The 26,991-nt window shown below is 37.4% G+C and overlaps 1 protein-coding gene across 2 annotated transcripts in view; it reads left to right on the forward strand.

The window, feature by feature from the left end:
* The first annotated feature begins 240 nt into the window (after nt 1-240).
* Nucleotides 241-26,991, forward strand: part of LOC139139848 (tRNA (guanine-N(7)-)-methyltransferase non-catalytic subunit wdr4-like) — a 36,421-nt gene continuing 9,670 nt past the window's right edge. For both annotated transcript variants that reach the window (XM_070708787.1, XM_070708788.1), the window contains exons 1-2: nt 241-406; nt 26,790-26,873. In XM_070708787.1, coding sequence (XP_070564888.1) covers nt 333-406; nt 26,790-26,873 — 158 coding nt within the window. In that variant the 5' untranslated portion in view covers nt 241-332. The remainder of the gene's footprint in view (nt 407-26,789; nt 26,874-26,991) is intronic.

Here is a 26,991-nt window from a genome sequence, read left to right on the forward strand (position 1 = left end):
TTTACTGGCTAATAAAAGAGGTATATTTTATAAAAGGCATGTTATATCATAGTAATTTGTTTCGTATTTGTTTATTTACGAGTACTCAAAAAAAAAAACATGGCGGCGCCCAAGAAGAGAAAGAAGGGTACACTTCCGGTTACTCGCATAGTATATTATGAATAAGCGCATGCGTAGTCAGTAAGCCGCTGGCGCGACTATTAATAGTGATTGGGCCGCCTGTGATTACACTTCTCACTGATATACATGAATCGGCCATGCCAGTGAACCTGCGTCTGGTCGGCGACGGAAATTTTGGAGAATGGTAACAACGAACAAACTAATACTAAAACATGGCGGCTATCATAAGCAAGCATGATTTCATCGTGTGCGTTAGCCAGGAGCGTTTTAAAGTGTATCAAAAAGGGTAAGTAATGTTCTTAACGTGAAAACTATGCAAACAGTGTATTGCATTGTTCTTTAGCTTCATGGATGATAGCTCTGTGTGCTTGTCAGTGTGTTGTTCCCCGATCATACGCATGTATGCCGCGTCCGTTGCTACATTTGATATGTCAGATGAACAACAACAAACCGTGAACAGCAGTACCTTCAGGGTTTGGTGAAAGTGTACCGCCAACTCACCATCGCACAGTCGCTAGCGCTCGACTCGCTGATACACGAAGGCCATGTTTTACCATGAGGTAGCAAAATTTTGTTTAAGTACCGTAAAATAACCCATAAAGGTGCGGGATTGCTGGATAGCCAAAATAGCCAGCTTTGACATATTTAGCAGCTATTCAGCAAAGAGGGTTTACAGCTATGACACAAGGGATAATTAGCGGCTATTCAGCTATTAATGTTTGGGACCTAATGACGGAAACTTAATAGCTGCTTCGGGGTTGTTGAGCAGCTATTCTGCTATGATGATACTACCAGCAGAATTACACAGGAATTCAATCGCCTCCTGCAGCACGAAGTGAGACAGTAAGGACCTGATGTAGTGCTGGTTAAACACCAAGAGTTATCCTATACTCGAGGATTGTACGATGAAGATGGAGTGCACATCAACCAACGAGGAACAGGAAAGCTTGTTGAAGACATCAAAAATGCCCTGCGAAAAAGTCACTGCCAGGGTCAACAATCGGGTACAAAAACCCACTATACACACAATTTCCAAAACGCAAGAATGTCTCATCAGCGTGGATTTAATAGTCAATATCGTGGTAGACCACGCCAAAGTGCCAATAACACTAGAAATTACAGATTCAGTGACTATAAAAATAAAACCGCCTACCATCATGATAGGGTCCAGTAACAATCATACCCATCCATTGATTATACCGCACCAGAGATGTTCTCTAAATTCTTGAAATTTTGTTCACTATTCAGTAATCTGTGAACTGGACTTTGGATATTGCCATTGTTGAATGTGTTTGTTTTTTGTTTTGTTTTTTTCTAACTGCAGTATATGCACAACTAAAGATAGAAAGAAAGAAAAAAAAATGTATCGAAAAATATCTACTTATTATCACAGTCCGAAAAAGTTACTGTGTTTAAAAATTTTGGACTTTATTCCCTTTTACCAACTGAGTTTTCTGTATGCTCGCTTAATTACTTGGTTACTTTGTAATTTCTTTTTGATGGACAACCGAACCTCACATGTACCTGCCCTAAAGGTGGGAAGCTGGAACATTAACCCTTTTCCTGCCGAGCGCCCTTGTCCGTTATTCTCCCAAGTCAGTAGAAAACCGCCCCATAATATGTGCCTGCAAAAGATTGGCTCTATTGCATGTTATCCTGCCAGGCATTTGGCAGAAATCGCCCATTTTCAGGGTAGTTTTAGCCGTACTTATACGTGTTAGACTTCGATAATTTCTACATGCCCGTAGACAGGGGAAGGAGCTCAAGGGTTGCTGCAGAAAAAAATTGAGGTCACCGGCTTTGTTTGCCCCTGGAGTGCGTCATTTTATTGCCGTTTCATGTTCATTTTTTCGGAAATAAACTCCTTCAGTATTACGTACGTCCGCTAGGCACAAACATCACCTCACCGTCTGTTAGTCAGAGACCCTGAGGGTCGTGCTAGGGGTGCAGCAGCACCGTCAAACCTGTCCTGTTTCCCCAGGGTAGGGTCAATTGAATACGTACCTCCAACGACTTGGCAGTGTAGCACAAAAACTACGTTTTTGCCGTTGTATTAACGACATGGCTGAGCCATTGAAGCACAGCTTTACGTCGTTTTGCCAGCTCAGTTGGGAGTTGGCTTACGAGTGTTACCGTTCATCTACTGACTTAATCGAGTGGTCCTCAGTCAGGTACGGGTTTGTACCGACATGGCTTGGGCTGCAGCTAACCAGTGATAACCAGTCACTACCCCCAAGTCTTCAGTTCACTTTTGCGATGCACGGGTGCAACGCAATATGCTTCCATTGTTCTAGCCATCGACGTGTCCACATGCTGGCAGCCATATTGTACTGCTAGCTGGTTTGCATAACAAAAGCAGTCCCTGCTAAATGCAGACGGTATCCCCGTACATGTAGCATATTGACCTCATGTGCCCTTTTGAATTCTCTGTACGCAAACAGCGTACGTAGTTACCAATGCATCGGCAAGAGGATACGTTTGCCTGCAAACCAGAGCCAGTACTTCGGACGGTGGAATAAATAAAAAATCCAAAGCTACGTCCATTGAATGGCACGGCCAAGGCAGTGAAGGACATTGCCTGGCTTGAACTTGCAGAGCTGAAGCCCAGCTTAGTACGTCGGACACCAGTTTGTAATGGTATTTCCGAGTCGTTCATATCCGTTCCATGGGAGGAACAAGTCGAGCCGTCCCGTCAAAAATACGTTCTCATTTTCAGTCACGCACAACTGAATAAGTGACTTTCGTCTCGCACCATCGGCATATCTGCCAAGTCGTTTGCAAGAGGTAGCCTTCTAGATTAGCATTGCCGAGTTGGTCAAGTTCGGCAGCAATCTGTATAGTGCCAGGCAGCCAAGTACGTCCAACTCCGCCAGAAAACGTCACCATGCTATCCTGCCAAGTCCGCTAAAAAGCGGTAAAAAAAAAACAGCCCCCCTCGGGTGTGGGGGACTGGCGGACAGGTTTCTGCACCTTTCCCTGTCCTTGGACTCCCTGTGAACCCATTTCGAGAGCAAACGCCGTTCCTCGCCCAAAACCTGTCCTCGAACGACCCCTAGCGTGAGCAAGGGTTTGCTACACGTAGTTCCGTCGACTAGGCAGGAAAGGGGGTACCAAAAAGGAGCCCGATTTCCACCGCCTTAGGAGGATAACGGCCGTGGCTGCTCAGCTTCTAGCTACACCGAATTTCAAGCGGATTTTCACCGACTTGGCAGGAAAAGGGTTAATGGTCTGGCAAAAACATTGTCTGATCCAGTTTTTATTAATTTTGTGAAGACTTTTGATTTTATTTGTATTCAAGAGACTTGGCTTAACTGTGATATTATTATTAATCTTCCCACAGCTTTAGCTGATTTTGAAATCGTCCGTTTAGATAGAGCTACTAACAATCGTAGGAGTTCTCGTTGGGGGGGGGGGGGGGTCGCTGTCTTGTACAAGTCCATCTTTAAAAAATTTATTTCAAAAATTCCTGGTTACTCATCCCATTTTCTATGGTTGAAACTAGACAAAAGTCTGGTATCAAACACTAATGACCTGTTTATAGGATGCATTTATATAACCCTGGAAAATTCAAAAATTTACAGTAAAACAAATCAAAATATCTTCGATATTTTAGAAAAAGACATAATTACATTTTCAGCTGAGGGAAACATTTTACTTTTAGGGGACTTCAATACCAGAATAGAGAATTTGAATGACACAATTTGTGATGATGGTAGTCAGTATCTGCCTCTCCCGGCAAATTATTCGATAGACTGACAATTTCATAAAAAGATCAAATATGGACACTAATTCAAGTCACAGTGTAAACAAATTTAGAAGACAATTAACACAAATGTGTATTGATTGTAATTTGGTGATAGCAAATGGCAGAACAGTGGGAGATTCAGTTGGACAATATACTTTCCACTCCCCAAACTGTAGCAGTGCCATAGAATTTGCAATAAGTTCAAAGAACATTTATAAATCCATTCAGTATTTCAGAGTTCATGGCCTGACAGAACTTTCAGATCATTGTCCCATATCCATTTCTATGAAATAGTTAAAAATGTAAATTATATATTTCATAAACAGATAAACAATAATTTGGAGCCCCTTCCGAATAAGTATATATGGAATGACTCTGCAAAACTAAACTATAAACACATGTTAACACAAATAAAGGATTCTGAAATAAACCCATTTATTGCTCAAGATTATGATAATCCAGATAAAGCAATTGCAGATTTCCAGACATTACTAATTAATATTGCCGATCAAACAGCAACTAAAATAATTCCAAAGAGAAGAAGAAAAGAAGTAATTTAAAACAAAAAAGATGGTTTAATCAAAGCTGTTTTTCTTTAAGAAAGGAATTGAATAAATTAGCAAAATTAATGGTCAGATTCCCTGATTGCTCTCATATTAGAATATCATATTTTACCTTAAGAAAACAATATAAAAACTACTTAAAAACAAAAAGAAGGAATTTAAACCTAGACAGCTGCATGAAATAGAACAATTGATAGGTGACACTTTCCAGTTTTGGAACAAAATCAAAGAACTTGATGATGACTTAGTTTCACAGTCTACAGAAGAACTAATATCTGCTAATGAATGGGTTGAACATTTTCATGGGTTACTAAACCAGAATGAAGATGATAATACCTACTAATAATGGTGACATTAAACTTGAAGAATTTGAGAGAATATATTCCCAAACCAGTTCATTGAACCCTGAACTAAATGGTCCAATCCAAGCCAGTGAAATTAAAAAAGCGGTGATGCTTTTGAAAAATCGTAAATCCTCATCTGAGGATTTGGTCTGTAATGAAATGTTGAATGCGGAGATAGCATTATTGTACCTGCTTTAGAAAAACTTTTCAATTTAGTCTTTAATAATTGTAAATTCCCAACTTCATGGAACACCGGCTTAATTGTACCAATTCATAAATCAGGTTCTAAATCTAACCCTGCTAACTATAGAGGAATTGCAATTTCAAGTTGTCTTGGAAAATTATTCAACAGCATTTTGAACCAAAGATTAATTTCATATTTAGAAAGAAATAAAATATTGAACGATGAACAATTCAGGTTTAGAAGAGGTAGCTGTACAACCGACAACCTATTTATACTAAAGTCCATTATCAATAATCACCTGTACAGTAAAACTGACTGTAAATCTGAAAACCAAAAACACAACAGAAATCTAAACAATCAACCTAAAATTTATGCTTGTTTCATTGACCTAAACAAAGCGTTTGATAAAGTTTGGCTTGATGGCCTATTCGGTAAACTGTTAAAAAGTGAAGTCATCGGTAAAATGTATGAAATCATAAAAATTATGTATATGAATGTTAATTATAAAATGAAAACTAAGACCGGACTTATACAACGTTTCAACTCTACCGTAGGGGTTCAACAGGGGTGCAATTTAAGCCCAACCCTATTTAATATATTTATAAACGATTTGCCCACTATTTTTAATAACCAATCATGTAATGCCCCTTACATATGTATATCAATAATGTGCCAGTGAAATGTCTCCTTTATGCAGATGATATTGTTATTTTATCTACTTCCAAGACTAGCCTTCAAAATAGCCTTGATCGTTTTTATGAATATTCAAAAAAATGGCAACTAACTACCAATACTGAGAAAACTAAAGTTATGATTTTTAATAAAAGTAATAGATAACTTGATAAAAATACCTTCTATATTGGAGGAAAAGAAATTGAAACTACTAATAGATTTAATTATCTTGGATTAGTATTATGCCCTAATGGAAAATTTAAAGAAGCCATGAAAAACCTCAAATTAAAGGGACAAAAGGCAATGTTTTCTCTGAAAGGAAAATTAGCATCAAATTCAAATCTTAGTGTACCATTGATGCTGTCTTTATTTGATAAATTAATAAAACCTATTTTGACGTATGGCTGTGAGGTTTGGGGAGATGAATGTGACACCAACTCGCCCATTGAGGATGTACATCTGAGCTTCTGCCGCTATATTTTAGGTGTTCCTAGATCAACTCCCAAATTGGGTATTTACGGAGAACTGGGCCGCTACCCACCGGACACTTGTGTAAAAAATCAATTACCTAAATATTACAACCATATAGTAGAATCACACAACAATTTTTTGAGTGAATATTTATTTAATTCAAGTGTAAAAAGTAACCGGTATCAAACAACTGAGTCACTTGGCAAACTGTCTGGTATGGACATTCAAGATTGTCCTTCCACTAAATTATCAGCATCTATATTGAACAAGCAAGATACATTGTAACATAATAGACTTATTTATAACACAGTGGAAAAGTGACCTTAATAATGATTATAGATCAAACACTAAATCAAAAAATAAATTAAGGACATATAGATTATTCAAACAAAAGTTTGGTCTGGAAGAATATTTAATAAAGTTACAAAACTATGAATTAAGAAATATAATGAGCAAATTTAGACTTGGTTCACACAATTTAAAAATAGAGACAGGCACACATTCTAAAACCCCTGTGGAAAAAAGAATTTGTCCCACTTGTATAGACCAGTTAGACGACGAGAAACACTTTATTATGTATTGTAAATTACACCAAAAAGATAGATTCTGAATTTCTCCTCATTGGATGATGATACAAAATTTATAGAAATTATGAGCAAGAAATATGCACAATCAAACTTGTGCAGTTCATAAAAATTGGTCTTTTGACAAGACAGAAACCCCCCTAACTTGATTTTTTTTTTAAGTAAGATTTTCTTCTCTCTTCTTCTTTTGTTGTATGTTTTGTTTTGTAACCTTTTTTAATTCCCCAGGGAATTATTACGTGTTAATAAAGATGATGATGATACCAAAATCCTTGGCTATTCAGCTATTCAAGCTAATAGCCATTTTTAACCCCTATCAGCCAATGTTAAGGGCTATTAGCTAGCTAATCAGCTATTTTCTTATCAATATTATTCATGCAAATCACTGTCATGTTTTCCCGTATTAATTATTGCCTTGTCTGGAAACTTATACTCTCATCATTAACACGCCGAATGAGGTGACATACAATTCGTAGGTGTAACGGTGTATTTTCTGACTTCTTTATTACATTTTCAACATTTGCTTACAAACTTTTAAACTCGAGAAGTCTTGCAATGTCTTACAGTGCGATTACTCTTGAAATGCAGCACCTGCTTGTCAAGATCTTTCTTATTTAAACCAATTATTCCCACTGCCGATCTGAGTGATCTTGCAACTGTGCTTCTGCTTTTCCACATGAACTTACTGGTTGCAGTTCTTTGTCTGATTTAGAACCTGTGTAATTAGTCATTCATGTTTGATGCCGGGATTGGTATCTGTTAAAACCTGTAAAGTGGGCATAAACATTACCAATTCTCATGTACAGCGACTGCGTGATCATTTGGCATGATTCTACCTTTCGCTTATAACTTAAAGACAATAAACAAAATAATTACCACGTTCACCATTTCCTCCGTAGAGCTCCGCTCGACAAGAAATGCACAATGCAATTAGGTATTTCTAAAGTAGCCTGACATTTGATATTACTTTCTTGGTTCTACCCATATTCTTGCACATCTTTTATTCAATACACTGTACAGAGGTCAAGCCAAAACAACAGCTTATCATCCAAACGCTTGTGTAACTTCCTATGTAAGTACTTGTAAGTTGTGGAAAGTCTTCTACAAACAACTTTTCTGTTCCGCTGCAAACTGACATGTATATTTGATAAATCTTTGAACAAAAGACAATGCAAAACCCGTCACAGGTATTTGGTAAAGCCTCTGTTGGTACATGTAATCACATGAAACTTTTTCAGACACAAGCAATCACATGACACCTTTTCAAACAGAGACTAACTGACCATAACTATTCTACAGCTCAGCCAGCCATGTGACTCCTGATCATTTCGTTTTACAACAACTCTGCAATCTATACTTCCCTTGCGATCTATACTTCCCATTGTGATCCAAGCTTCTCAAACATATTTATTATTACCCGTTCAATATATAAATTTGATTTAAAGCTAAATCATACCAAAACAATTATCCGGGACATTTGATCGATCTTGATGTCACAAACCTCGCAAAATAGATTCACTGGCATGACCACAATAGCTGCCAGTGTTGATCGTAGGAAGTATATCTCGCAGCTAACTCTGCGAGCTATACTTCCCTAGCGATCTATACTTCCCACTGCTATCTATGCTTCTCCAACCTATTTTATTATTACCATTCAGTTGATCAATTCAATGTAGTATTAAATCATACCTAAACAATTATCCGGGATCGATTGTCGATGCCACAAGCCTCGCAACATATGATTCACTGGCATCACCACAATGGCAGCCAGTGTTGATCGCAGGAAGTATAGTAGCTCGCAGGTAACTCTGCGATCTATACTTCCCTTGCAATCTATACTTCCCTCTGCTATCTACGCTTCTCCAACGTATTTTAGTATTACCGTTCAATTTATAAATTTGATGGTAAGCCATGCAGTGTTGGTCTCAGGAAGTATACCTCGCCGATACCTTTTCGATCTATACCAAATACATTTTACTGATTCCATTCAATTTATAGACTCCAGTTAATACTAAGCCATTCTAAAACACTAATTAGGGGTTGGTTATCGATTCCAAAATACCTCACAACATACGAGTCACAGGTGTCACAGCTCTTCAGTGCAGCCAGTGTCAATGGTCGCCGGGGAAGTGTAGTTCGCAGGTATAGCTTGAGCTTGGCAACCTTAACACTTCCCTTGGAGACCACGCCAAAAGATAAAAATCTGAATTCTTTAAGTTTTTGGTGGGGTAGGGTTTTGTGGTGAAGGGGCGGGGGGTTTAACCCAAAAAAGTCTTTCATCCTACAAAAACTTGTTTGATTTGGTTGGGAATTCTTAAAAATAATGACGTAATTACATAGTTCCGCTACTCACATTGCTGTAGTAGCAACTCGAAAACTTTTTCTTCTGGTTTTGAAAGACATTTATATATTGACATGCTTATATTACACTGACTTATCTTACCGATAAGCCTTTTTATACAGAAATAAATGTTTTTTCATTAGAATATTGTCATTATTTGCAATTTTCCATCCTGGTAATGTTTAAGGAATGATTGGAATTATCACAGTAAAGATTACATGTAACGGTAAATGGGAACCTCTTATTATTGATATTCATCAATTAAATTTCAATGGAGGTGGGGGTTTGGGTGTTGGGTCAGAAATTTTGAACTTTTGACGTTGTCTCTTATGCAGGTCATCTATTTTCCCATTGTTGTCTATATTCCCATTGCCAGCTATCTTCCCTCTACTCAACCTATGATATGTTACAGCAATAGAAATATACAATTTTTTACCAGACATTGAACTTTTGATGTTGTCTCTTATACAGGTCATCTATTTTCCCATTGTTGTCTATATTCCCATTGCCAGCTATCTTCCCTCTACTCAACCTATGATATGTTACAGCAATAGAAATATACAATTTTTTACCAGACAATGAACTTTTGATGTTGTCTCTTATACAGGTCATATAGATGGCAACCCCACTGTCAACAAAATAAGACAAAATAATTTTAAAGTGTTTTATTTCCATGTCTTCACATGGGGTCGAGATTTGATCAAATAAAAAAGATAAAAAGTCTGAACGGGAAGAAAAATATATTCAGTTCCAATAAACTTGTAGTGCTTAATTACAATGTAAAATGTCCTCTACATAGTATATTTATCACATGTTAATTCATAGCTTGCAGATATATGGACTACATAAAGAAGAACATGACAGTCATTGAAGGAAATACACCTGACAGTTTGTAGAGATCTTCTACACTCTAACAGAAAATCATACAGCTGTGAGGGCCAAGATAGGGGCAACACAGAATTCACAAATGATTGAAAGAGATTTAGCTAGCATATGCATTTTCTGGTGAAATAGGATAGGCAAAAGTATCTATAACTTATGGGTGTATGTCAAACAGAACTCTTCTGATAACAACTGTTTAAAACAATTAGTCACAATATAAAACATTTGCTTACAGTTTTGCATTTCTAATCCTGACTATAAATGGAGAAACTAAATTATACCTTCCAAAAATCCTAAGGAGTGAGAGATATAGAATATTTATAAACACCAATGAAAGGTACAGTACAGAGGGATGCTCATCCAATTCAGTCCAATTCACATTTGGGATTTTGCCACCCTGTACAGAAACTGACTGATATAGGGGAAGAAGTATACAAGACAGAAAATGTATTTATTCCAATGATAATTCAGTAGAAGATGAAATACACCATTTATAGTTCTTTTACCGGTTCCATGATGCAGTGCGCGCCAGGGTATACAAAGCGTACGTTACGCATAGAACTCTATGGTAGATTACACCCTGACCTACATTGTATATTTTCGTCGCTGATGGTTAGATTATACACGGGGCATTATTTGGCATTGCAAATTTGTGTCATTCTTCCATAACAATCCGTTGTACAACACAAATCAGTATGTTTTCGCTGTTTTGAGCTTATATACGGTGTTTGATAAAGTCACTGCAATGCATTGTGGGATAACCGGGAAAAGGTCTATTGTACTGCTCTTTGAATAATGAGTATCACATAGGTTTATTTAATTCTGTGCACAGAAGCTGTAGAACATTTACAGAATAAGCTGATGTGTTATACTATAGTCTCAAATTGATATCTACCAAATGTGAGCTAACAAGAAACGTTAACATACCGGTACATTGAAAATTATCTGATTTGTATTACGGAAATAAGAATTTTTTTTTTTCATTTGAATTCTCCAGGAACAGTTCTCGTAAGTTATGTGTATCTATAGCCTGTTGAGCCCTGGTGTATGTTACTGGTCACTATACTAATTTATTAAACTCTACACTTGCTGCAAACAAAAATGTGATGTGGATCAGTCCACACAGTCTCTTGCACGTTTTCACATGTGCCATGGTACCATTCCCTACACTGGCTGCAGTGCACCATATCACCAACCTCTGTCTGTCTGCAGTGGCAATACACTAGCTGCAGTGCACCATATCACCAACATCTGTCTGTCTGCAGTGGCAATACACTTTCACTTGTTTACTTCTGTAGCTGCTGTTGGGGCGACGATGTCTTCAAAATGGAAAGTTACTCAGTTTGGTGTGTCTGAATGATTCAGCAAGGTGTTATCTCAACTGGTTCTGCTCCCACACATACTCTGAAGGGTCCCACCCGTGGCATAATGCAGTGGCGTTTGAGATTGCAAACAGCCCACAGTCATTACCACCAACTTGCTTGTGTGTGGTTGGCCATTGTACAGTAATCTTCTCTCCTCTATAGTGTAGCATCCAAGCAATTGCTCTCTCTGCATTTCTGTCAAGGGATGAGGCCATCGAGTCGTACATTTTCACCGTTGCTGGACAGCAACCAATATTGGAAACAGTGATCCAGTGGTTACTATTGATGTTTAACACCTGGACAAATGGCATATCTGGAGTTCCGACGAATACCACTTCCTGATACCACAACCTGCAATCCACCAATAGCTGGAAACTGTTCATGTAGAAGTGACTGCCCATGGTTAATCACTTTGTCTATCAGCCATTCACCTGGTGTCTCTATTTCTTCTAACATAGCTTGAAGACATTGGTCACTTCCACTTGGTGCCCTCTTCACCAGTAGCTTTTCTGAGGTGTGCTGCATTTGACTGGTTTTAATGTAGAGAACGTCTGACTCTGATTATCAACCTATCAGATGAGAAAGATTCATCAAATTATTAGATGAAAAGAATTCAGCATAGTAATAGAGGGGCAGAAAAATGACTGGATGTGGAACTATGGTTCTCAAGTTTTTACGTACATACTGGTACATAAATACATACATACACACATACACACATACATACACACATGCACACATACATACGGTACATACATACATGAATACATACAAATGTATGTACATATGTACATTAATACATACATACATATAAAGGGCTCGCATTAGCGTAGTTTGATTACATTTTCATGCAAGACTGAGATCATTGCACACAAAATCTTGTGTATTTGACGCAATTCTCCTTACTTTTACGCTCAAAAAATAAGCAATGCGTAAATCTGTATGCAATCATTGTAGCAAGACGTGACAGTCACTTTACTGCTAGTGACAAACAATGGCTTTAGCAAACTCAAAATATATAGTACAGTGAAACGTGGTCTTTTGTTCTAGACCGGCTACTACACATACAGAAGCTCATGTATAAATGAGTGACAGGTCAAAGTGATAGCCAATGAAAACTTCATCTAATCAAAGTATACAACTTTAGGTGATAATTAATGAGAGGTCAACTACATGTAATTTTCTATAACTGTATCCATACAAATGTATAATTGCACACATTTTGTTTCATGGCGTATGCAGTTTTTGTTACTGTTTATGCAAAAATAATTCCGAATGCCAATCAAAATACGCAAAACAAAAAATTCTAATGGAACCACTGAAAGATACATGCTGTTGCATGCACTGCACGCAGAAGTTTTTTCATTGTTTTGGCTATCACCTATCAACTGAACGTTAACACAGTGCTGAGTAGGGCTCAGCTGTAAATGGAAAGTAATATCACCAGCAGTTAACCAACCATGACTAGTACGTGGCGATTCAGCGGCCACAAATTGTTGCACAAGTTTACTTATTTGTTGCAAGGTTTACAATTGTCACTTTCCTCCCATGTGTACAAACCATGTAAACAAAAGTGTGACAATTCAAGTAACATATTAGATTTCGTACTGTACTCAAGAAATATGTTTATGAGGCCAAAGTACTGAAATAAACATAATAGTAAAAAAAATATGTTTATGCACGCAAATAAAATGTAGCTGCTGCGTGCAGTTCATGTAAATAATAATAAAAGATGAAACGCGAGCCATACATACATATAGATAGACAGACAGTTAGAAAAAATTTTCCTAGCCTGTAAGATAACCTCCGATTATCATACATGTACTTCACATGAAAAATAGGAGCTAAATATTAAAATCAATATTGTTGAAACGAGAAAACCAAAGGACAAGAAACATTTCATTTTCTGGCCTAATCTAGTACCTCATCAGTATTTAGAAAAAAGTTTAAATATAACATTATTATCAAAGCTCATTACCCGGTAAACACCGATTTGTTGGTTACACAGTTACACCAATTTATAACAACTTTCTGTATACTTACACATATGGTCCCAACCACTCTGCTTGCTGCCTTGCCTTCCTCTCTTTCTTGCATTTAGTCGTAGAACTGTATCTCCTTCTTTTAAGTGAAAACTCTTGACACCTCTCTTCCGTACGTTTCTTTCTTGGTTTTTTGCCCTGATGCAATGTTGGTTAGAACCTGAAAAACAAACACAATATTTTATTCAATTGACTATAAGGGTCCTTGATAGGAAATACCCCCTTTAAAACGAAGAATTCTCGTACAAATGCTGAGATAATACCCAAGACAAACTTAGACTGTGAGGCATAGGGCATAGCCATGTGCGGGCACTCCATACCTCCACCCCAACCACGACTGTGAGTAGTGTGTACAAATTTGACTGGTAATGTGAGAGAAATAAAGGCATGCCCATAGATGTCAAAGTATAGAAGATTTGCAAATTTCCATTCAACTCCATTGTTTACTCAGATATGTGATGCAAATGTTTGTGTTGCATGTTGCAGAGCCATGCTTATGGTTTAGACAAACAATAAAGAGTCACATGTCTGAATAGTGCAATGTGATTGATTCCAACAAATAATATTTTGAGCGGGCCGATCATACAAACTTCTCAGACATGGTTGTGGTGGAGGTACGGCCTGTCCATGCAAGACTGTGTCAAACAGTTTATGACAAACTTAGTAATTACCCGGTACAGCAGTTCTTGAGTTACAAATTTTTTACCATTTTCACATTTTATCAGCTCGTTTGCATAATTCTAGTAATGTCAACTTCATTTGAACAAACTTCCATCTACAGCCCAGGATGCATCCGCGATCTACACACCAAATACCATGCTGAAATGTGCAGCGGTTCTCAAGTTTTTACAGTGGGTTGACAGACGAACAGACATACATAAATACATACAAACATACAGACATACAAACAAACAGAGACAAACAGACAATGGATGCTGTCTTACACTACTAGCTCACACTGATATACCAAACGTGAGCTAAAACAGCTTTCAAAACACCCTGCTTCCTACATGTTAATGCTTTGACATTCTGACTGGAAAAAAGATGCGTTATGTCATTGCGTCTTAGATTTTTTGCAGACCTTCAATAAATTGTTGTGACAAAATATTTGTACAGTGTATGTCAGGCAAAAAAAATTAACATTCAATATTATTTAACCACTTTAACTCTCATACAATTCCATTTCAATTTCCATACATACCTTTTTATGTAGTTGCCAGCCACAAAATTAATTTATTATTAACACTAGTCACCTTGCAGCCGGGAAAGCTCTGCTTTAATGCATTGCTTAAAAATTGAAGATCAGGTTTTGTGTGTCAATAAACTTTGTAATACTGACACGTCTGCTTATGTTGATTTTAGGAAAACTGAACAAGGGCATGCCTAGACCTTGAAATGCACGTATTACAATGGTGAGCTCTTGTTTTAACCCCACCATAATTTTTTATTTAATAAAACTACAATTTGAACAAACTCAGTCAACCCTAGGAGCTTGCAAACTAAGTACTGTAGGGAAGAAAGTGTTATTGATGCAAACCTAAAAAATGCCCAAAAAGTTCAAATATCGTAAGAAAGTTTCGTCTTATTTGATAAACCTTACACAGGTCGTGTCTAGGAATCCACATACTAGTATCAAATTTAAAAATATTCAGACAGCACTTTAAGAAAAAGTGATTTTGAACATAAATGGGAAAAATTTCCCCAAGATACAAATATGCAAATTTGACCAATAGTAAAGAGACATGACTCTTGTCACCTATAGAAACCCACATACAGGATTTCCAAGCATTTGGATCAGTACCTTCTGAGACAATGATTTTATATATATCAGCACAATTTGATTACATCTTACTAATATCATCCCAAAAGACATGCATATCAAAGTGCAGAGCGATCTGACGACTGATTTCAGAGATAATAATTTTTGACAAAAAATGGCAAATTTGGCCAAAAAATACAATTGTACATATATCAGCACAACTTGATTATACTTACTAATATCATCCCTAAGAACCTGCATATAAAATTTCAAAGCGATCTGACGAGTGGTTTAAGAAAAAAAGATTTTTGACCAAAAATGGGCAAAATTGCTCCCAAATACTAATATTTAATCACATTTTGAATAATTACTTTATTATTGAGGTTAACCCTAGGAACCTGCATAAGAAATTTCAAAGCAATTAAACCATCTGTTTCAGAGAAGCTGACATTTGTTGACTGACTACAGATGAATGGACAATCCACCTAGCTGATAAGTTCAGAGTTGATGACAGTGGAGCTAAAAATCCAAGTTGTATGTTCTTTACCAATATCTGAAAACTTTGTGGCCACACATTGGGGAAGAACTTTGGCTTGAGTTACTATTCATTTGAAATTAAATGATGTTAAAAATAATTGGAAAAGATACAGCTAAGGCCAGAGAAAAAAAATGTTGTTCATCGGATTTTTTGGACCAAGGTTCAGGAGCGCCGAGCAACATTGTTTTTTTAATGTTTTTTTAGGCCAAAGGTAACTGCCGTCCTTCAGACATTTTTCCTGGGATGAGGACAAGGCAAAATAATCTTTTCCCCCTTTTATAATAATCTAACCAGAAATATCTCAGACAAGGTACACTGATACTGGTTATTAAATTCCACACTATATACATTTGTATTTCTCAACAATAACATAGGGAAATACATATACAGTCGATGTTTGCACAACATATTCTGAGTATTTCAACAAGCTCTCAGAATAAAACTGATATGCACAGCAAATCACTGAAATCCAACAATTCAGTATTGTCCTTCAATATCCTCCGGCTAGAACCTAGCATCTGAGGTTTTTCAATTTACTTTGGCCCTATGTCTTGGCCTCTTTACCGCTGTCCTGACACATTTCACACAGTGGTCTAACAACACTGTATTGTGATCTGAATGAAGTTATATAGTCATCGTTCAGAAGGTTCTCTTGTCCTTCACAAAAGAAACAGCAAGCTTCAAATAATACTGTTGTTGCACCTCAACATCGAACTTTAACATCAACGCAACCACATGTTTTTTCATTGTCATAAATTTTTAAACTTTCAATGCAATTTTCATTCCATCCAATGCACCGCCCATCGTCTGCTGTCACGATCTTGGTAAACAGATCACCAAACCTTTTATCAGAACAAACACTGAACAGCGTCTTTGGAACTAACTGTTTGCCAGCACATCGAATGCTAGCAATCAAATTAATTGTCATGGTGTAATAGCCTTGACAAAACGGAGAAATTTCAGCCAAAAATTGACCCACTTTGTGTCGTGATTTGCAAAATTCAGACATCGCAACAACGTGTTGACACAGCTCAGTGTAGACATGTCGGAAGTCTTATTCACAATCCCACATGCCCACGAAAAAACCTGACAAAGTATAGGGTGCTGCCAGCGGCTGTACTAAAGTATTTGCAATGCAGAAGTATGAATTTGCTGAAATCAAACAAAAATTTTCAAATCGGGCAAAGTAGAAGTGGCAATTCTAATGAACAATTTATTTTTTCTTTCTTGTACCTTTAATTATGTGTCCCCTATGCTAATGGATAATATCAGTATCAAATTGATACGGCACTGTGTCCAGCTCCATGGCTTGTAAATAATCAATAGCTAGTAAGATTATCCCTTTTATAATACATATTAACTTGCCATTTGTTCTCATTGGTTTGTGTTCCAATACAACATACAGTACATGAAACTGTGACATGACTCACCCATTGCTCAACTTCTGTTGACAAATTTCTCCAGTAGTATCGGTCGCTAATCTTCTTGATGGTTTCTTCTGTCCATCATAAGCACCAAGGCTGGAATCATGGGCTTCCTTAAACACTGCTCCTTTCTCTTCCACAGTGAAGAGCACACGTCGCTTCTGGTTTTGAGCCGGGCCAACATACCACAGGCAATCATCTCCTGTGATCAGAAAGAGAACATGTGTTAACTGCAATTTCTGCAAATAAGATACTGACAAAAATGCCCATTAAGGTATTGTTCTACAAAGAACATGGAGTAAAGCATGTGAAACTTGTCTCTTCCCAAAGGATATCATTGAGCATTGCTGAAAAAGCAACTACTACTATTGTCATTTTGATGACATTTTTTGCACATGGCTCAATAGAAAGCCAATGAATTATAGTGAGCTAACAAAATTGTATGGTCACTCAGCTTAAGTTTCAGATAAACATCAATGATTTTGTTGATCGAAAAAGCATAGGTTCAAAAATGCTGACATGGCAGTTTTTCTCATTATCTCATTATCTCAGTTGAGGAGTTGAGGGTTGGGGTAAAAGGCTATGTATGCAAAGGTAGAATCGAGAAAAACCTGATTGACATCATTATCATTCAATTACAAGCACAATATTTAGAAACAGTCCCTATCCCCTCTGTCCAACATTATCAAAACACTTTATAAAAGAGATTGAAACAATATCTATCTATCTATCTAGAAAATTTGTATAGCGCCTAAAATCCAAAGTTAAACAATGCTCAGTGGCGCTTAGAGTTACAATGAAAATGCTCTCTGGAAGATGTAAGTTTTTAAGCGTCTTTTGAAAATGTTGACATTAGGAGAGGTTTTTATGTCCAGGGGCAAAGAGTTCCAAAGGACAGGAGCTGCTACAGAGAAGGAGCGGCGACCATAGGTAGTCAGATTCCATCTAGGTGTGTGCAGAAGGCATTTATCAGATGAACGAAGAACACGTGATGAGGCACATGGTGTAATTAAATTCCTGAGATATTGTGGAGCTTGTCCATGTAGGGCTTTGTAAGTAACCAGCAAAAGTTTGTATACAATGCGATGGTGTACTGGAAGCCAGTGAAGTTGCATAAGTATGGGGGTAATGTGGTCGGATTCCTGGTCTTTGTAACAATTCTAGCTGCTGTGTTTTGGGCACGTTGTAACCGCTGTAATTGTGTATCGGGCAAGCCATATAATAGAGCATTGCAGTAGTCAAGCTTTGAAGATATAACGGCGTGGACAAGGGTGGCACAGGAATCTCTGGACAAGTACTTTCTGATACGACAAATTTTGCGAAGGAGGAAGTGAATAGCACTGCAAGTGGCACCAATATGTTGTTGGAATGTATGGTTGTCATCAAATATTACACCGATGTTCCTCGCAAATGAAGTGGTTTCAATAACACTGGAACAGATGTTGATGTCAGTGAAAGGCGCTGGTGAATGGTCAAATTTAGATCGAATTAAAATGACCTCCGTTTTAGAGTTGTTTAACTTCAGCTTGTTTTGTGTCATCCAGCTCATAATATCATTAACAGTTTCTTCAACAGAAGATACGGCAGACGTGGTATTGGATTTCTTGAAAGATAGGTACAGCTGATTGTCATCAGCGAATTGATGGAACTGGAGTTTGTGGCGGTGGATGAGCTGTCCGAGTGGTGATATGTAGATTAGAAACAAGAGAGGTCCAAGAACAGACCCCTGAGGAACTCCGTATCGCAGCATTTGAGGCAGTGATCTTTGTCCATTTAATGTAACTGACTGAGATCTGTCTGTGAGATATGAACGAAGCCATTGAAGAGGAGTAGATTTGATCCCAAGATTTGATAAACGCTGTAAAAGTATGTCGTGATCAATGGTATCAAAAGCTGCAGACAGATCCAATAGAACCAGTAAAACAATTTGTCCAGAGTCAAGAGCAGTGAGAATGTCGTTATGAACAAGGAGGAGTGCTGTTTCTGTACTATGATATTGTCTGTAGGCAGATTGAAGTGGATCGAGTAGATTGTTTTGGTTCAAGAAGTCTTTCAGCTGAGCAGCAACGACCTTTTCAATTACCTTCGACAGAAAAGGTAAATTGGAGATTGGACGGAAGTTTTTGAGAATTTCTGCATCCAGGTTGGTTTCTTTATGAGCGGCCTGACGACTGCAGACTTCAAAGAATGGGGTAAAAAGCCAGATTCCAGTGACAGATTAACAATCCATGTGATAATCAGGAGTAGCTTATCAAGACACAGCTTGACAAATTATGTTGGAAATGGATCCAAACTGCATGTTTTATTCGGCGAATCCTTGATGAGCACAGAGATTTTCTCCTCTGATATTAGACTTGGAAAACACCCGTGTTGAAAGTGGAGGGAAGAGATCATTTGATGCATAGGCTCAGCCAGCTGGTCCAACTGCGGCCAATTTTATCAACAAAATTGATGAGTGAAAAGTCAAACAGCTATAAAATTTGTCTGATTCATGCAAACTATTCGTACAATGTTGTCAACTTTGGTTGCTTTCCATATCTTGGACACAAAACTTCTAAAATGTGTCAAATTGAAAAAGTGCACCATCTTAAAATCATTGACAAACTCCACTGTCTTTGAAAGATTATAAATATGATAAAAAGATGCACTCTTACCTTCATCATAGACGAATGACTTTGTATACTGACGGAATGTTTTCTTCTTGTTCACTGTGACTGCATGTTCTGGATAACCTCCCTGTAAAAAAAAGATTTAACATCATCAACACTAAATGACTGCTTCATGGTGACCCTTTAAAAACTTACAAAAAATAGTTAACAAATTGGGTTTGCCGTGAAAAAAAATCACCCTTACTGGATAACTAAATCTAGAAACACAAGACAACTGTGATTGAAATGAATCAACGCTATCAGGTGTATCAATAGACTATCAAATCCTAAAATCTAAAACAGCCAACAGTTGATGAACACAGAATGAAACTAAAACGAGGGACAAGAAAGTTCAAGGTCTAGTAAGGGGTATAAATCAGGTTAAGAAGACTCGAATTATCTATAAGTTTGGCTGGCAGGACAGAATTTCGGAACTCAGCTTAAAGTACGTTGATACGAATGGACACAGCGTGCAACATGTAATACGTGGTGACAACTTGGTATCAGGTCTGGAAACAGAATGGCTTTGGGCGATGGTGGTAGGATATTTACATACTTTGCATCCATGCTATTAACACCAAGAAGATTTAAAAAAGATCATCGACCAATGAAATTTTAGTACTTACATTTTTTGACGTCTTTGATGACAGCTGTGTAACTTTTTAGCCTTGCCTCGCGTTGGCCTTATCATACCGGTACACTTTACCACTTTTCACCAGTCATACTTTGACAAGTTCCGTGCATTTGAAAGTCTTCACTCTGTACAGGAAAATAATAATGAGCAGCGGTACTTCAAAAACAAGAACACTTTTTGACATGAGCGACTGACAGTACTCTAATGAAGACCATCAGCGTTCACAAGTCGAACAGTTTCATCACATTCACACATTCTGTATTCCACCTGTTGATCAATCCAATCGACACTACACATCAATACACTAGCTCCATGATCAATATAATTGTGCCACACATTGACGATTTTGGCTTGTCATGTTGTGATGTTGTCTAGACTCAACATTTTCACATTCAGAAGACTTGGAAAAACATACCTGTCAGTTCAGCTTGGCCATGTATGGAGGTAATTAGACGAATATTACCTCTCTACGGCTTGACCTGCCTACGACACACATACGAGGCTTGACCTGCCTACGACACACATACGAGGACATCAATGATCAAGTCATAATGATACGCGGTGCAGTGTAACATACCGAGTAAAATAATAAAATTCTTCTCCTTCACAACATTGAAAAGGTTACTAAACATGGACAAGAAGTTCATCACATCCATAAGCATAACCTCTCTGTGATTACATGATCTTAACAACCACCTTTCTCCCATTCCATTTTCGTGTTTACCAGACTCCATTTTGAAATAGGCAGTGTAGTCTGAATAGAACTCGCTGTCATGCATAGGTAGCAATATTTGCATAAATCTAATTAATTTTTCATGAGTGGAAGAGTAGATAGCAGATAGGGTAGGTCGCAGATCACCGGCATTACACGCTTCCAATAAATCCCAAAATACACTTGGCATCGAACAAAATTAGCGTCATGCTTACATGATAATGATACTAGTTTGTCTACGTATTAACATTGAAGGAAAGGAATGGGGGTGGAAGCGACCAGGGTGGAAGTGACCAAGATGGAAGTTGAGATGACTAAAGGGGTTACTGAGGTTGAAACAAGAAGCCTCCCACACACTACCAGCACAGAGGTACTAGTAGGGAGGAACTATCTCCCTGGTAGTACAAGTCAAGCGCCAGCTATGATGACTGATGATTGACTGTACTTGACAACACCTGTAGCACATATGTGTACCTTGCATTGCAGGGCTCGAAGTTAACTTTTTTCCCTGGTAGTCCACTTGGACTACCATTTTCTGAAGCTAGTAGCCCAGTGAAAATGCCCATGCATGTTCTAATTAAACCCCGGCACAAAAAGGCCTGGGATCGGGATTAACTATCGTGTTAAGAAGATTATGACGTGTTTCTGTCTTTTGTTCTCCTTTGAAATATGTTGCTAATTTTTTTGGATTAAGTCCACTCCGGGCTTTAAGGAATTTGTATCTTTAACAAGAGAAATAAAGCTATTTTTCAAAATTCTACCCATGAAGTGAATTTGTTAGTCATTTGATTTGACTACTTGCACACCTTTTTTACCTGAAGGAAACTGGTATAATTGGCGACAGTGACACTAAAAAGTTTGATGACCAATCATTGTATTGACAACCCATTTCATTCTCAGAGTTGCATGCCAATTTTGATAGTCATCATGGTAATAACCACCTTCTCAGCAGGGCTAAAACAGACCATAGGCTTTCTGTAGTAGGGAGGAGTTTGTGATTGATACATTTTGATGAAAATGCAATGAGAATACATTTTCATTGGCCATCATTTTCTGTGCCTGTCATCCAAGTACGTCGGTTGAGATATTGAAACTTTGTTGCAAAGTTCCATCGCAAGGTTGTCTTTGCAATTTGCAAAACAAAATCATAGTCTGGCCTTACTGTCAAGCTGGGATTGACTGCATTTAGCTTGTCCAAAAGTGAAAAACGGGACCTGGCACGCAAAGTACTGACTGAATTTCATGTTCCAGACTTTGGTAGTCTGTGTGGGCTACCATTTCGTGGACTTTGGTAGCCCCAAGGAAAAGTTGGTAGTCTCTGGAAGCGGGACTACCACTAATTTCGAGCCCTGAATTGATACTGAATGGTTCATATTCATTGCATACCCAAGTACTTGCCACTTATTTTAAATCATTTTGTCCAGAGAAAACTCATCCCAAACTGTTAGTGACTATGCTTCTAAACACTGGCATTGCTGGTAACAGCAGGCTGACTTGCCCCATTACTTTTATGCCTGCACATAGGTGTGAGTATATGCAATGGCATAGAGGCAGCCTTGCTTCTTACTCCATGTTACAGGTGTGTTTATTGTTACTGTTTACACCCCATTGACATAGAATATCAGTGAAACTGCAGTCTATTCATCCAGCCATTTGTTGAACGACTGTGATGCATTTTGTATGCTTCGTGTAGTTTGTGATCACTTGTACTGTACAGTGTTTATGCCTTTTGTAGACGGTTCATAGTCACTTAGTGTGAACACCATTTGATTTCTGGGGGGGGGGGGGTATGGAGGATTTTGAGAAAAAAAAATTTGTCGCCAGGTGAGATAGAAGAAAAAAAAATTGATCCTGCCATGGCCTGAGAAAAAAAAAATTGTCATAACAGACAGAAGTGAAAAAAAAATTGTCACAATGCACCAGAAATTAGCAAAATTTGGAAACCCTATTCTCATGTATTCTTTGCCGGCGCGCCGCCATAGGCGGCGCAAATGTTTTTACCACAAGCAATTCTTATGTTTTTTTCCCAGCACTTATGATACAAACACCTCAGTGCACTCAATGTTTTCCTTCCCTTTCCTGACCCAAGAAATCATATTTCAGGATTTCTGTTGCAATATCTCAATGGCATAGGCACTATCTAAAGGGGACTTTTTGACTTCTGTAAATTGTGAAAATTTAAAACACAAGACAGGAGTCAATAAACTAGTGTTAAAATCAATATAGTATTCTCTCAATATAAATATATTAGGAAGATGTACAAGTTGACAATGAAAATTGAGGAACAACGAATATAATGAAATACAAGGGAGAGGGTCACTAAAAAAATTGAAAACTTCAGGGGGCGTTACTCAAAATGTGGAGAGGAAGAAGGGGGACGGGTTACTCAATTTTTTTGGGCGAAATAAATTGAAACACATCTCAGATTGCACCATTGCACACATCCATTTCTCAAAATTTAAATGCGAGAGGGGGGCACCCCCTCTCATGCTCTCCCCCCCTTGGCTCTTCTAACAGTGTTACTGGTAAAAGACAAATTTAAAATACCTATCGGATTGCACTACACTACACCGTGGCGCACATCAATTTCTCAAAATTTTCACAGGATCTAGGACAAAACTGAACTGTTGTGAATTCATCCTTTATTATCACAGAAACATGTTTTCATTTACCTCAGTTCAATGACCACTTTGACAGTTAACATACCATATTCATGCTTTTCATTAGAAGCTGGCAGCTGGAGAAATGACTCAAGAAGGTCACAAATTTTCCGTTCATGTATATTTATTAGAACTGTTTTTCACAAATTGTATTGTCATTGTTTGGTTGTTGAATATTGTGACACAAACACTGATCATGCATAAAATGTAAAAAAATATTGCAGTGTTCAATGTAATTTTCAAACAGTTTTACCAAATGCAAATAAACCTGAAACTCCTCTCAGATTGCACCATTAAACACATCAATTTCCCAAAATTTCCAATACGAGAGGGGAAACCCCCTCTCGTGCTCTCCCCCTTGGGGTTGTTCTAACAGTTTCACTTTGTAAAAAAAAAAATTAAAAAACACCTCTCAGATCGCACCAGACTGCACCATTGCACACATCAATATCTTAAACTTTCCATGCAAGATAGGGGAAAGCCCCTGTGACACTTTCCCCCTAAGCCTCTCACGTGTTCTCCCCCTGTACTTTCAAATTCTGCCCGTCAGATATCCTAGTGAAAACCTTGTCATAATATCCATCCGAATTAAACAATATACTATATGGTTAGATACTGCGTGAGCTTTTATATCTTTATTTTATTGTGACTTGCAATTTCATTTTGATGGGTTCACCTTTTTTGAACCATCATGAGATAACTGATGATAGTCTAGCAGAGTACATCAGGATTTCAAAGGTCTACTGTTAAATTGCTGTATTTTGTAAATTTTACAAATACATGTATTTGTATTTAACTTTTCTAAGTGGGGGGGGGATCAGTCAAAATTTCAGAGTTAGAGAGGGGAGTTACTCAAATTCATCATGGTTGACAGAGGGGGGGGGGTGTCACTCGAAATTTCTGAGTTTCAGGCCGTAAATAATGACGGCTCCCTTATATACAACGCATCACAAACTTGATGACAAAGAAAAAAAATTTGCATTGCTACTCCATTTGAAAAAAAAAATTGATGCAGCTCTAACAGTAGAAAAAAAAAATTGCTGTCACTGTGACAGGAAAAAAAATTTGCTCCCATACCCATTTCCTCCATACCCCCCCCAAAAAAAATCAAATGGTTCTTCACTTAGTATGAAAACCACTATGTTCACTGCAACTTTGTCCCCCACTGCTTCATCTCAGAGCAGTCTTATACCAAAATTCTCAAACCATTTCAGCACTTGGTCCCAAACTATTTCATTCCAAACCTAACTTCACCAAAACTTTGCAGATAGATGTAACTAACTGAAAGTCTGTTGGTGATCTGCTAAAAATCATGATGATTTCATGTAACTTTTTTGAAAATCAGTCCAGAGACCATGGTAGACTTCTCTGACAAGCAATAGCAATAATGCTGTTTTGATGTTGTAGGGTGGAGCCAGTGGTATACACAATGCAATGTACATTTACATTTACATGCATGTGAAGGCATACATGTAGGTATACAATAATTTCATCTGAAATGTTATTACTTATACAAGGAATCCTCATCCAGGTCAGAAAGATTTCTTTGAGACGTGATTGAAGGGCATCACTCTGGAATTTAAAAAATATGTTCAGTACTTCCTTGGCTACACTTAAGCCAATGAGAGGGCTACAGCAACATTTGAATGATTTAAAATTGGCATCAAGGAATATGATTTTGGGAGGATGAATTTGTGTCAGACAATCTTGAGAAGAACTGGTTTTGGATGAAGTGGCATGTGAAGTGAAAGAATGTTGAGTCAATGTAGTTTTGGAGTGTGACGAGATATTTTTGAATGAAGTGGACATGTCTTTAATTAATAAGTTGCAAAGCTGTCTGATCTAGAAATAGATTCTTCATTATGCAAGTGAATTTTAAGTTTTTTGCACCAAAGACCCCAAGTGGTCAAGATTTGTGACCATTTTTCCTCTTCCATTGTTTTGAACAGGGGCGCTCCTCAGGGTTGTGTCTTAAGTCCATTATTGTATTCACTAAATACACATACGACTGTACAAATATGTTTGAGGGAAATGTAATGGTAAAATTTGCAGATGATTGGTCGGCAGTTGGGTTGATTAGTAATAATGATGAGTCAAATTACAGAAAAGAAATCGTTAACTTAGTGGAATGATGTGATACAAATGATCTTGAACTCAATGTTAGTAAAACAAAAGAACTCACTATCGATTTTAGGAAGGTCAGTCAGCCAACTATTCCTATCGTTATTCAAGACAGCGAGGTTGAAATTGTGTCAGTTTTTAAATATCTTGGAATTCAACCCTCTAATACCTTGTCTTGGCAGACAAATACAGAGTCTTTAATTAAGAAAACTCAGCAACGCCTGTATTTTTTGAGACGCCTGAAGAAATTTGGCATGAGTCGTGTCATTTTGATCAACTTTTACCGCACTGCAATTGAGAGTATTTTAACATATGCTATAACAATGTGGTTTGGAAATATCACCACTGCAGAGTTGCATTCACCAGTAAATGTCGTTAGCACTGCAGAGAAGATCGATCATTGGTTCAGATTTACCTTCATTGCCATCAATTTATCGATCCAGGACCATTCGGAAAACCACATCTATCATTAATGACGAAAATCATCCAGCCCATAAATATTTTGAACTTTTACCTTCTGAGTGGCGCTATCCATACATCAGAACAAAATCTGAATGCTTTCGCAAGAGTCTTTATCCATCATCAGTTTGAATTTTAAATGAAATGTAATATATTTGTTTCACATTTCGTATTTTCAGCCTTTGTATTTTAACGTCTATTTATTTTTAGTATTTTTATTCCAGTTTATGATATTTTTAATTCTTTCACTGATGCGCACGTGAAAAATCAATTTCCATTGTATTTCAATGCATATGGCAATAAATTATTATTATTATTATTATTATTATTGGCCCCTACAGAACTCTTGTGTGGGATATTGTTCTTAATATGTACAACAAATATTGACATGACTGGAAATTCTACTCTTATCTGTTTGGTAGACTATTTGCAATTGTAGTTCAACTGTTGAAGAGTAAATCTAATTACATTAGATAGAAATGGTAAATATTATGTTGGTTTATGTTTTAATTTCATTCACAGAAGAAAAGAACCAGTATTTCATTGTTCAGTCAATTCTTCATCAGATAATAGTACAGAAGACAAAAAACCTAACAAGGACTCCAGGTAAGAAATGTTCAACATGGCATTGAGCATGCCAATAGTACTTGACAAGTTTTGCATCTACATTATTACTTATCAAAGTTTGTTTCAACATCGTCATACTATCACACCTTTTTCTTTC

The sequence above is a fragment of the Ptychodera flava genome, chromosome 9 (assembly GCF_041260155.1).
Source record: "Ptychodera flava strain L36383 chromosome 9, AS_Pfla_20210202, whole genome shotgun sequence".
NCBI classification, from domain to species: domain Eukaryota; kingdom Metazoa; phylum Hemichordata; class Enteropneusta; family Ptychoderidae; genus Ptychodera; species Ptychodera flava.